At 42.8% G+C, this 12115-nt stretch overlaps 1 protein-coding gene across 1 annotated transcript in view; it reads left to right on the top strand.

Annotated features, from left to right (window-relative positions):
- The window catches only part of PLEKHG4B (pleckstrin homology and RhoGEF domain containing G4B), a 52700-nt gene that overhangs the window by 27093 nt on the left and 13492 nt on the right, over nucleotides 1-12115 (top strand). Inside the window, exons 4-12 of the mRNA XM_026039662.1 lie at nucleotides 470-1796; nucleotides 4530-4740; nucleotides 5165-5284; nucleotides 7000-7093; nucleotides 8004-8090; nucleotides 9186-9302; nucleotides 10054-10152; nucleotides 10706-10845; nucleotides 11672-11810. Coding sequence (XP_025895447.1) covers nucleotides 470-1796; nucleotides 4530-4740; nucleotides 5165-5284; nucleotides 7000-7093; nucleotides 8004-8090; nucleotides 9186-9302; nucleotides 10054-10152; nucleotides 10706-10845; nucleotides 11672-11810 — 2334 coding nt within the window. The remainder of the gene's footprint in view (nucleotides 1-469; nucleotides 1797-4529; nucleotides 4741-5164; nucleotides 5285-6999; nucleotides 7094-8003; nucleotides 8091-9185; nucleotides 9303-10053; nucleotides 10153-10705; nucleotides 10846-11671; nucleotides 11811-12115) is intronic.

Genomic DNA, 12115 nt, shown 5'->3' on the forward strand with positions numbered 1-12115 from the left:
ACTAGGAAGTTCAAATCTTGGAAACACAATTTTTTAGCATCTTTTTTTTTTTTTTTTTTTTTTTGCTTTTATGGTTTTGACTTTTAATATTACTTTGGAAAGTTTAATGTGGCTCATTAAAATATAATACCTAGTAATATAAAATTATGATAAACTCCTTTCTACCCAGCAGCTGGAAAGCTAGGCTAAAGATTTAGTTAAAGAAACAGTTTCCCCTTCAGGAAATGAGAGAGATGGTGGGTCAGAGGGGGCTCTTTTATTTCCACAGAGCTATTTTWTGTTCCTATTGGACATAATCTTGACTGGGCTCCCTCCTGCCATGCTATAAGGTACAAAACCCTGGGGATACTGCAGGCAAATGGGCAGCTGAACTATGGTTGAATCCCGCTTGCTTTTCGGAAAGAACACGATGCTCTCATTAAAAGCCAGGTTTTTCTTCTGAGGTTTTTCCTTTCTTTTCTCCCGACAGGCCAAGTACACTGGCCTCATCTTCTACCATGAAGGCTGGCCCCTGTGCATCCATGAGAAAGTGGTGATACAGTTGKCATCTCTGCACCGCGTCTGCTTGAAACCGGGGGACTTCTACCTGCAGGTAGCCCCTGCGGGGAAGCAGCTGGCCAGGCTGGTTTTAAAATGCCTCTCCAGGGGTGGGCAAGGAATGGAAGAAGTCACCATACCTGAAGCAATGTATGGCTGCGTTTTTACGGCGACGTTTCTGGAAAAGCTCAATGATGAAAGAGAGAATTTTCCCTTGAGGAGCTGCTTGCTGACAACGGGCTCAGCCGTGTATAGGACCCCGTGGAAGAACATCGTTAACCCCATCTTTGTTCCCACGACTGAAACCATCCTGTGCAATTACGCGGGGAATCCCTGCGACCGGCTCCTCAGCGATYCCGCCGATGCCCTGACCCACACCATGGAGAGCAGCAGCTCGTGTGACAGCTCCACTTCCAGCGAAACAGCCTCCACCGTGAGAGAAGCCCCCATCCCAAAGCAGCCCGGTGGCCTCAAGAGCTCCGTGCCGGCCCCGGGGAGCAGCCTGGCACTCGGGAGCACGAGGGCTCCCGAAGGCGCCGTCAAGGCCGACCCTGTCGATGGCCGTGTGAGCCCAGAGGCCTGGCCCCTCGCCAAGGACAGAGCTGCTGGGCCTGGAAAGGACCTCGTGATTTTAAAAGGTGACACAYTGTCATCCATGGTGGAACTGGAAAAAGAGAGCCTTGTGCGCAGCCTCCCTTTGGACGGGGATTTGAGCGGGCCGTGCCCGGCAGGGCCGCCGCGCAGGGACTCGGCGCGCCTCGAGGCGAGGCGCTTGCTCAGGAAGTCGTACATCGAGGCGCTGCAGAATCCCATGAACGTCAGCTTCAGCTCCAAGGAGTCCGTCGTGGAAGAGGAAGCTTCAGAGCACGGAGCCGACCCRTGTGCTGCGAACGAAGGCAGAGCTTGTGAGGGTCAGGCAGAGAAGGGGAACTTCTTATTTGGTAGGCTCCTTCCAAAGGACGACGTGAAGAAAGGCCTAAGCCTTGCTGATTCTCCCCTGGCTTTTAAGAAAGTGTTTGCACCTCCTGAAACTCCGTCTGCAGCGGAGTGCAAGGCAGGGCCGAGACTCTCGCGCTCCCTGGACAGGGCGCACAGAAGTCCACGTCTGTCAGATCAGAGACCTGACAAGGTCCTGCACACTGTGTCCGATGGAAACCCCAAAAGGTTGTTAAATGGATGTGTTTCGAGGCCAGGAAAATTGGATTCTGGGTCGTTTTCCACTCCTGTGAGAAGCCATAAGCACAACAAAGGAGATGAAGGTAAAAGAGAAAAATAAATAAAATAAAAATCCTTTAGATATCATTCTTTTTTTTTTTTTTTTTTGTGTAACATCCTCATATGGTTTTAGCTGAATAAATAGCCTTTGCATCTAGACAGTTTCCTTTTCTGGATCTAAACTTAAACATTTGCTTGCTTTGCAGTAATTGACATTTTTTATCAGTTCTGTTGGTGTTACTCTGACAGAATATTTAGTGTCAAAGTAACATTCTGTGTTAAATATTTTCACATAAGTGCTTTTCAAGATGTTTTGTATATTCTCTTTTGGAATTAAAAGAAAAATACAGCTGTTGGGAGGATCACCTGAAAATCTTGGTAAGTATATATGGACACAGTTGGAGAGATGTCCTCTTTCTTTGCCCATGCTCCAAGCAGCTGCAAACTGGAAGCTCGTGGTTCACTTAAGGTCTCAGTGTGCCCCGCACCTCAGGGAGTCCTGGGATTCGTGTTCAAACAGGACAATCTAATGGCTGTGGCTGTGTGCCAGGYTGCTGCAGATGACAAGCAGAAAAGATTTATATTGCCTGTGGAAAAATAACCTGGACAAATTCTAATGTCTCATCCTTGTTTATCCCTTGCAGTTCCTTTTTGGAGCTTTGACATTTTTTTTGGATGTGTGTTTGTTTTCAACACGTTTTGAGCGTCATGAGTCTTGCGGGTGCAGGATGTAATTGATATGTTTGTGACAAACCTTGAACGTGTCTTCCTGGACTGCATGTTTAAAGCAGGAACAAGTGACTCCTGTGCTTTCTGTGGGGGTGCTCTTATCCTCAGCCATGTTATTCCTGGCTTTAGACCAATGCTGTCACATTTGTGCAATAGCTTTTCTTAGCAGATCTTGCCAGCCTGCGTGCACCTCTTCCAGGCCGTGACCCATAAACAGAAAGGAGAACCGCAGGCTCTGGGGACTGGAAGGAAAATCTGGAGAGAGGAGGAGTTTCCCTCAGTGGAGGAGGGCTGAGCTAGGTACTGCTTAAGCAGCCTGGATGTACACAAGCCCATGTGCCCTGATGGGGTTCACCCGCTGGTGTCATTGCAAGGCCACTCTTGATCGTCTTGGAAAGATCATGGTGGTTGGGACTGATGCCTGGGGACTGGCAGGAAGCGAAAGCAACTCCTGATTTTCAAAAAGGGCAAGAAAGAGGACCCAGGAATCGCAGGCCAGCCAGCCTCACCTGCATCCCTGGAAGGGTGGTGGAGCAGCTCCTTCCGAATGCCAGTTCCAAGTGCACGAAGGACGAGCAGGTGTAGTCAGCAGGGAGAAATGATGGCTTAACCCACCCAGCAGCTTTGCATGGTGAGATGAGAGGAGGGGAGAGAAATGGATGTCGTCTGCCTTGGGTTCAGGAAAGCTTTTGACACCGTCTCCCATCACGTGCTCCTAGGTAGGTCCAGAAGGTGCAGGAGAGATGTGTGCATGGTGCAAGGTCTAGTTGGAGGCCAGGAACCATCAGGGTCTCCCAGGGGTCAATCTGAGGACCARCCTCGTTCAACTTACTCATCAATGTCCTGAATGAAGGGACAGCACCCTCAGCAAGTTGTCAGATGATCCAAAACTAATAATTATATATCTGTAATGATCTGAAGGGAGGATGTAAAAAGGATGGGGCCGGACTCTTCTCGGTGGTAGGACAAGAGGCAACAGACACAAACTGGAACCCAGGAAGTTCTCCCTGAACATAAGGAAAAGCTGCTTTCCTGTGGGAGGGGTTACAGGGCACTGGGACAGGGCAGGGTCCTGTGCAGCAGGCCCTAGGGGACCCTGCTAGATCAGGGCACGTTGGATAGGGGACATCACTTCCAGAGCTCTCTGCCTCAAGCGCTCTGTGATTCCGACCTGTCCTTGTCTACTGCTGTAGACTAACTTGACCAAGACTCAGGCAGAGAAGGCGCTGAATGGTTCAGCCTTACGAGTGTCTACTGTCACTTCTCCTTCTGCCCCATTCAGCAGTGGTCCTACATTTTTCTTGTTCTGTCTTTTATTACTGAGGGAGCAGTAGGAACTTTTATTGCCCTTAATATGGCCTTTAAGTCGCAACTCTGGGCTTTGGGTTTGCTAACACCATCCCTAATTGCCAGGGCAGTGTATCTAAATTCTTCCGTTGTAGCTTGTCCCAGCTTTCACCTCCACTCTTTGGAGCCGTTTGCATCTCCATCTTTCCGCACTGGAGCTCTCGCCCGAGCTGCCTGCCTAGGCAAACTGGTCTCTTGCATTTACTTTTTGCCTCAGTGTGGTTGGACCTTGCCCTTCGAGGATGTTGTCTTGAAAGACTTGCGAGCTTCAGTCARCTCCTTCACAGCTGTTTCCCATGGGATCCCACCTGCCAGTTTGCGGAATACCCCGAAATCTGCTCTCTTCTCCATGCAGTGCCATTGTGTAAATTGTGCTTGCCAGCCCTGTGCAGTGGAGGCCTCAGAGGTGGGCATGGAGCACCAACAGATGCCTAATCTGTGGAAATGCATGCATGTGGAAATGCAGAAGGAAGATCACAGGAAGATCAAATGATTTCTCTTGATAGTTCAATCCCAGACTTTCAAGTGCTCAACTTGCTGCCTGAACTCTTTTAAAACAAGATTATAATCTGCAGATTACATATCTTTGTTTCTTTGCATCTGGATATATTCTACATATCTGTCATTATCGSAGAGCAGTCTTAAGGGAAAAAACTTAAGGGGAAAAAAACAAATAATAACCAATTCTCCCATTTGTCCAGGCCCTTATCAGCACTCGACAGCAACCCCTGCCAAACCCGGCTTCCAGGGAGGAGAGGGTGACGCAGCCGCGGATACCTCCCCCGTTCTGGCGCTCCGTGACCGCGACCTGCTCGCTGCCAACGCGGGCAGCCTTGGCCACAGGCTGCCACGGCAGCTGCTCGACACGGACCAGGAGCTGCTGCAGGCTGGAGTCCTTTCCCTGTGCGGTACGTGCTGTGCGACTGGCACCCTACCCAGTGACAGGTGAAACGTGCACAAAGCATAAATGTGTGGTTTTTTTCATAAATGTGTGTGTTTGGCAATACCAAAGATAAATTATGGACAAGTTGCCGACTGATATAAAAGTACAGTTTTGCTGGGTAGAGCCAGCCTCTTTTACAAGAGTGTTTCATTTGCAAGAGTTAATTGGAGGAACAGCAAAGCTTTGTGGGCTTTGCTTTGATCATGTGAGGATGATTATCTCAGCTTTCGACCACAACCTCTTAAAAAATCACATAAGCAGAAACACTCTTGAGTGTTTTTAAGAGAGCTTTGCTAGTTTTCAGACACGCACGTGCAAAACCTTCCCTGCAAATCTCCCGTTCCTAGCTAAACTTTTTGCCAACCTTCGYTTTGCGTCTCTCTGTCCAGGAAGCAGAGACAGGAGCGGCCGGGCGGTGATACAGGTCTGCACAAGACACGCCATCTGGCTGAAAGAGCATTGCACGAGTGCAGCAATTGCTCGTCTTCTGATGTATCTGTACAGCATCCCCAGGTATGAAGAGAGCCAACCCGCTGGGCTTTGACTTTATTTTTTATGCTAACACAGATATTAGGGCTATGGAGACCCTGCTATTATGGAAAAGTCTTAAGTGCTTCCTCATCCCAGGCAGCACTAATTTTTTTTTTTTTTTATGAACATCACGTACTGGCAGGAACAAGAGCTTGAGAGGTCTCAATCTTGTAGCTTGTTTTTCTGTTAGCTGTTATGTTTAATGTTTGATTTATGTGATTAAATAATCACGTTGTGGTTGGACAGCTGTTTGCTGCTTTGTAAATGTACTATTCTGTTACACCTTTTAAATAAGGTACCAAAATTGAAAGCTCGTTGTGTCTGCCATGCTCCTCTATGCCTCKGGTTTATGAGTAGCTTCCACTCGTCCTGTCAAGTACGTGTGCAGCTGAGGTGCAGGCGGCTTCCTCATGCACTGAGTTTTTGTTCAGGTAACCCCACACCTCTGGCACTGTCCTTAGAGGCAGTGCATGTACAGCTGCTCCTTGGAGAGGCTTATTAGGGTGGGCCCTGCAAACTGGGCTCAAACACCACGTGTGTGTCTACTTGCACCTAAAGACTTAGCGTTAGAACTTGGGCTAAAGCCCTTAGTCTAATAACAGGGTTATTTTCAATTTTAGTTCTGTTTTCATTTGTTGTTTTCTGAGCAACAGGAAGCATAAAAGAAATAACTTGAGCTCTGCATCCTTCAAGTGTTAGCTCGAGGTGGAACTGTGAAGTAAGACCTCATGGAATCCTTCTGTAACTGCAACCGATTTGATTTGTGCACATGAAATTGGGTTTATGTGTTTGCCTTTCATATTTGATCCTGCAGGTTTAGCACTGGTTATTTTTTCCAGGAGACCTCTTTGAGCAGGAGGTTTGGACTAGATGACCTCTAGAGGTCCCTTCCAACCTTAACCATTCTGTGAGATAAATAAACATGGTAAAGTAGTTTCTCAGGAAGTCTTTTAATGAAGTCTTGCTGTTTGTAGAAGATAACTGTGAGTTTGCCAATTCCACAGGTTTGTCAGCAATATAACTTCTTTGGTAACTTATGTAGTCTGTCTTATAACAGGTCTGCAGTTGACATGCAGACATTTTTATTGGTTTTGTTAAGAATAATGGTGTTGTGTTTTATTCCTTCCCCAGCTGTCTTTTCCTCTCTAAAAATATATAATGCAGAGTCCATATGGATAACCTAGCAGCCCATATGCTTTGATTTTCCTCACACTGACATACTGGGTTTTCTCACCGAGTTCAGTTGTCTCTTGTAATATATAAACCCTGGCCTAAATTTTGCAAACCTGAAGGTTGATATAATTTTTTTTTGTCCATTTTACAATCATAATAGAAGTGGCAAATTATGGGAAAATAAGAATGCCAAGTACTGGGAAAACAAAATAAATGTCATTTTGACTAGGAAAAGTAAGAAAGATGGTGAGGTTCACAGATACACTCTAAGAGAACAGAAAGAGTGTAGTACCTCTTCACATATTCTGTACTAAGGCTTTTTACTGTTTGGCTTTGTTTTCCTTATTTTAAGCAAAAACTCTCTCTAAACAAAACCTGAAGTGTATCTTAAGATTAAACCATGTATTGAAAGTGAACCCCTCCTCAGTCCGTTTGCTCTGGTAAAGGGCTAAAAGCCTTCAGCATAGAGTTTGCTCCCTAAAAGAAGATAGCTTTAAAAACACACATATCTCTTTTGTTGCTAGGAAGGAGGTCCGTGATTTGGGAATCGTTTTGCTGGTGGATGCACGGAAGTGCCAGCCTCATTCTTCTCTTTTCAAAGCATTAACAGCAATGCAGGTGAGTAGTGCACGAGGGAAGCATCCTGCCTAAGTGCAGAATGAAGTGCTAGGAGTGTTGGTTTTAAAACATGCTGTGACACATATTGCAATGTGTTGGGAATAGGAGCTCTCTTCCCCTGGTGGCTGTTCTGCAGAGTAAGGGCTCACAAGGATGAGGTGGAAAAAGTTAAAGCAGAAATAGTTTTAAAAATAAGATTAAAATAAATATAGTAATATAATAATGAATAAATAATAATATATTATGTAAATAATATATAATAATAAGGTTAAAATAATTAAAGTTACGACAGAGAATTATTTTTCTCCAGAAACAAATTAAGTGAAATTTGAACTGATGTATCATACTTAAGTCCRTATTTCGTAAACATTGCGTATCAAKTGTTCATGGACTGGATCAGCATCCTGGGAAGATRGTTCTACTGATTCACGTGCTGTTGGTTTCATCTTCTTTAAATTTTAGTTTGCTGCTTGGATTGAAACACATTTCAAAGACAGAATGTGCTGAAAACTGAAGCCCCTGTGTCCTTTACCCCTGATGGAATGCAGCTCTTTAGCACAGCCATTACCTTGATTTAGGAGAAAGGCATAAATGAATAAAAGGTTGAGCAAATAAATAACATTTTGGTTTAGAACAAATAGTGTGGTAAAACATATTTTAATTTCTGTAAATTAGCAGTAATTTTATTAGGAATCCTGCTAGCATTGTGGAATTGTCCCAGATCTGAGCAGTGACTGAGTGGTGGAATGAAGAGTTCAAGATGCTTCAAGAGAACCGTGTTGACTTCRTGGTTGGATTTTGAGGAACAACTAATCAGAGAAGCTTCTTTCTATAGTGTGTTAGAAAAGGAAAGAGATGATGAATTTTGCAGAAACTACCTTTCTGTAACTGCGTTTGTATTCCTTTGCAGAATGCAATTCCTCATTCAATTCACAGTGTCCTTTTATTGACTGATAAGGAATGTTCTTCTAGGCCGGACCGGGACATACCAATTCAGGTAAGCTAAGACATTGCTTAGAGCTGTCAAAAGGTATTTGTAAGTATAAATTTCATATGAAATATTCTTCCAATAAAAGTGACTGCAAAATTCTTTGAGTGTGTTGCTTAGTAAAGGTGAGTCTTCTGGGTTGAATTTTAAGGGTAATTTTCTCTGTGTCTCGGTGCCTACTACTTAGTTCTGTGGACTGTTGGAACAGYTGTGCTGAAAACAGTCCTCTCAATAACACAGTATTTGTGTATTGGTATCTGTGGTACCACAGTTAGCAGTGAATGATTTAGTGTCAAATTAGCATAGATGTTTAAAAGGAAAATGAAGGATTTTAGAGCACAGATGCAGTTATTTAAGTTAGTGTCAATCAGAAAAGTAGTTTGTGCTTCTGGATTTTTTTTTTTTATCTGGTGTATAATGTAAAAATCTCCTTTTCTTGGGAGAAATATCATTATACCAAAGAAAAGGATTTTTATTGATATTCTGTATCATTGCCCTGTAGCTTAGACAGCTCCGCAAGATCGGTCATTTGAGATATATATGTATATATAAAAAATATATAAAATTATATAAATTGTTTATATATATATATCATATATATAAAAACATGTATAGCATATATATATATATATATAAAAACATATATCATTTTGTAGCATTTGGAATACATTCAGAGGTAGGGGGGAAAAAATGTGTGTGTGTGTGTGTGTGTGTGTGTGTGTGTGTGTGTGTATACACACACATTTTTTTACCCTACTTCTGAATATATTCCAAATACTACAAAAAGCAAAATGTAACTCTTCAAATGAGGTACATCTCTTGGGACCAGCTTCCTGGCTTCTGTAAATCAGCAGTGCTCAGTGCCCTTCCTTTCGCAGTGATGGAAAACRGCCCATGTGGAAGGGAGACTTGGAGACCCCGCACACCCCACCACACACACACATGTAACACGTGTGTAGTGGTTTACATTAACTGGGTAACTGGGTCTCTTAAGAGACCATAGATTCTGGGGGAGGGAAATTAAGTGTCTTTGCCTTAGAGTTCATAAGTTTTCTAAAGCTTTATTTATTAATGTATTTATTTATTTATTTTTCCCCCGAGAAGTATGAAATTCTGACATCCCTGAAGGCCCTGAATAAGCTTATTGACTGCACGCAGTTGACAGCAGAATTTGATGGAACATTTCAATATAACCACAATGACTGGATATGTTTCCGAAGGGTAGGATCTGCTTTGGAGTCCTTGCTATATAGTCATTCCTTTTCATTTTTTTCATTGAATTTAATAGTTTTTGTTACTCATTAAAAATAAATAAATAAAAGTTTGKTTGCAGTTGCTAACTTCTGCTCAGACTGATCGTTTTCCCTTTTTCTCCTTTCCTCCACAGAGTCCTGTGCTCTCTTCAATCCCTGATTATATTGAACGCTAGTTGTTTCAGTGTGGGACAATAACTTTGTATTGCGTAGTGTGCAATGATTTCTTTGTTGGGAGATTCATAATGTATTATTTCCCAAAGCATTTCTTTTTTTAGTCTTAAGAGATTCTGTTTAACTAGACACACCTGATGTTCGGTCTAACTYGCATCTGAATAACTAGCATGAGATTCCTACCTAGCAGAATTTATCCTACCTGTGGATCTGACCTGCAGTTCTCTCCGTGTGTCCTTTTCTTTTCTGCAGAGATTGGTGGAGCTGTCCTGCTTGTTGGTTAAAACTCTGATTTCAAAAGCAGGGCTAACCATAAAAGTATGTGAAGTTGCGCCAAAACACCTGAAGTTGTTATTTCTTCTTGTCCAGTGTGGCCTATGTTGATGTAACACTAAGTGGATCAATTTAATTACACTGTAAAAGAACCAAAAATTTACCACAAAAAGAATTTTGCCTGTTCATTGTGTTTTTAAATTCCGGACATCAAAGCGATTGCTTTCGACTCTTTCTGAAGTTGTGCCTGTTGTCTTGTTTTGTCAATGCAGAAACTGGAACCCTTTATTACAGACTGCAGGGAGGCCACTGGCTTTCTGCAGGACGCGGTGGGCTCCCTGACAGCCAACAGAACCCTCAACACTGCCCAGGTGAGTCCTGGTGGAAAGGACAAGTGTAAATGTCTCCATTGTCAGCAAGGAAGCTTGCTACTTTTACTAGATTTTTTGACTAAATGCTTTATTTTGACTGAAACTGCAATGCTGCAAACAGAACTATTAGCTCTTAAGAGGAATCTTACTGTTTTACCTTGGATAGTCAAACGTGATCGTACTTGCCTGAATTTCAGTGTTACTGAGTGTTGTTTTGCACTGCAGTCACTGGACCAGAGGTCACTCACTAATGCTCTTTATCATGTCAGAACATCTCTCTRATAGAGCCATTCCGCCTGAGCTTGTGTGGTCAGGAGAACTTTGGCCAGAGCTGAGTATAAGCACAGCTCTGCCTGGATTAGTGTGTTTTATATATGTTTGGTCAGAAGTGTTTGGACAAAAAYGACAAGGTAGTGCAAGTGGAACAAGCACAAAGCAAAATCCCAGTGTTCTCTCTTTTCTTTTTTCTTTCTTTTTTTTTTCCAACTATGTGTGAGCTAGATAATGTTCAATGCCTAGGTTTCTAATGGCACGTTATTTTTCTTCTGCATAGGATGTATGTGACTTAATCAGTAAGCACAAGACAATGATGAAACTCGTTTTGGAAGATGCCTTGTTAGTAACACTGAGGCTAGAAGGTGGAACAGTCCTTGCAAGACTAAGAAAGGAGACCTGCCACACAGAAGACTATCGGTAAGTAGAGACTCTTCAAAAGGTGCTGACCATGAATCACAGAGTAACTGCATAGAGGAGCTTRGAAGTTACCTCTGGAGACTCTCTGGTCAAACACTCACCCTGCTCAAGCATGGTCAGCAAGAGGAGGTTGAACAGTCTAGTCTGCACTTTAGTCTAGTCTTTCAATATCTGTACAACCCCTGGGCAATCTGTTCCAGTGCTCAACCACCCTTACAGTGATGGAGAATTATAGAAGTGAAAACAGTTGTTTACTACTTTTGAAATGTAAGGTTGTATTTTCGACAGCTCCTCTACTGCATAGCTGTGTCAGCATTTGCTGAATTAGAACTTTACTACTACTTCTTTATGTAAAGTATGAGGTACAGCTGAATCCTGGAGGAGCTTAGAGCTTGTTCAAAAAATAAAGTAGTAGTAGTAAAGTTCTAATTCAGCAAATGCTGTAAGTTTTAAKTATTTGAAGTTTTGTTAGAGCAGAGTTTGAATTGATTTCCAGGCTGATGCAATCATTGTCAAGTGGAGGCAACTTTATATATTCAACAGCTCACAAAGTCGTCTTAGCCCGCAGGAGACACATTTAATATTCTGGATGTTTTCAACTTGAAAAGTGGAACCATCATGTTTGCATGTTTGTGTGGTTTTCAGTAAGGTACATTTGCATTTGACAAGTTCAGTTTAAAAAAAAAAAAAGAGTTGAGTCTTCATCATTCTTCATCACTCAAAGTTCTTCAGCCAACTAGGGGATTAATGCCTTCTGAAAGACTCATTTCTTCTGATATTGGCTTTGTCAGAAACATTCTGTTGATCTTTCCTCCCCATCTAATAGGGATGCCATAGAGATTGCAACAAGACTTTATAATCAAGTGGATGAGGAAGTCCATAGGCTGGTGCTCTTATCTAATAAATGCCTGCAGCAGTTGGAGAATCTTGCAGAAACAAGAAAATTTGAAGAAGGCTGCGATCAGGTCAGTACTAATCTTGGAGAATCAGGTTAAACAAGTTGCAGTTCTAAGTGTCTATTTATTTATAGAGCTGGATTTATATAACATGATGTATATTATTGATCACATATTGGTGCGCTCAAAGCATGCATGGATAATGCATGAATAGTGCTATTAACACTAGCAGTTCTTGAGTGCAAAATAAATTACAGTCATTAGAATTTCAAGCAGGCCAAATTGAGCTGTAATATAAGCAAGCAGAATTTCTTTAGGAAGATGTATATGAAGTATTTGAACTTATTTCTGCACACTGTATTTATGTATGGAGA

This window comes from Nothoprocta perdicaria, unplaced genomic scaffold, assembly GCF_003342845.1.
Source record: "Nothoprocta perdicaria isolate Ctin4 unplaced genomic scaffold, notPer1 scaffold_235, whole genome shotgun sequence".
Taxonomy (NCBI): Eukaryota; Metazoa; Chordata; class Aves; order Tinamiformes; family Tinamidae; genus Nothoprocta; species Nothoprocta perdicaria.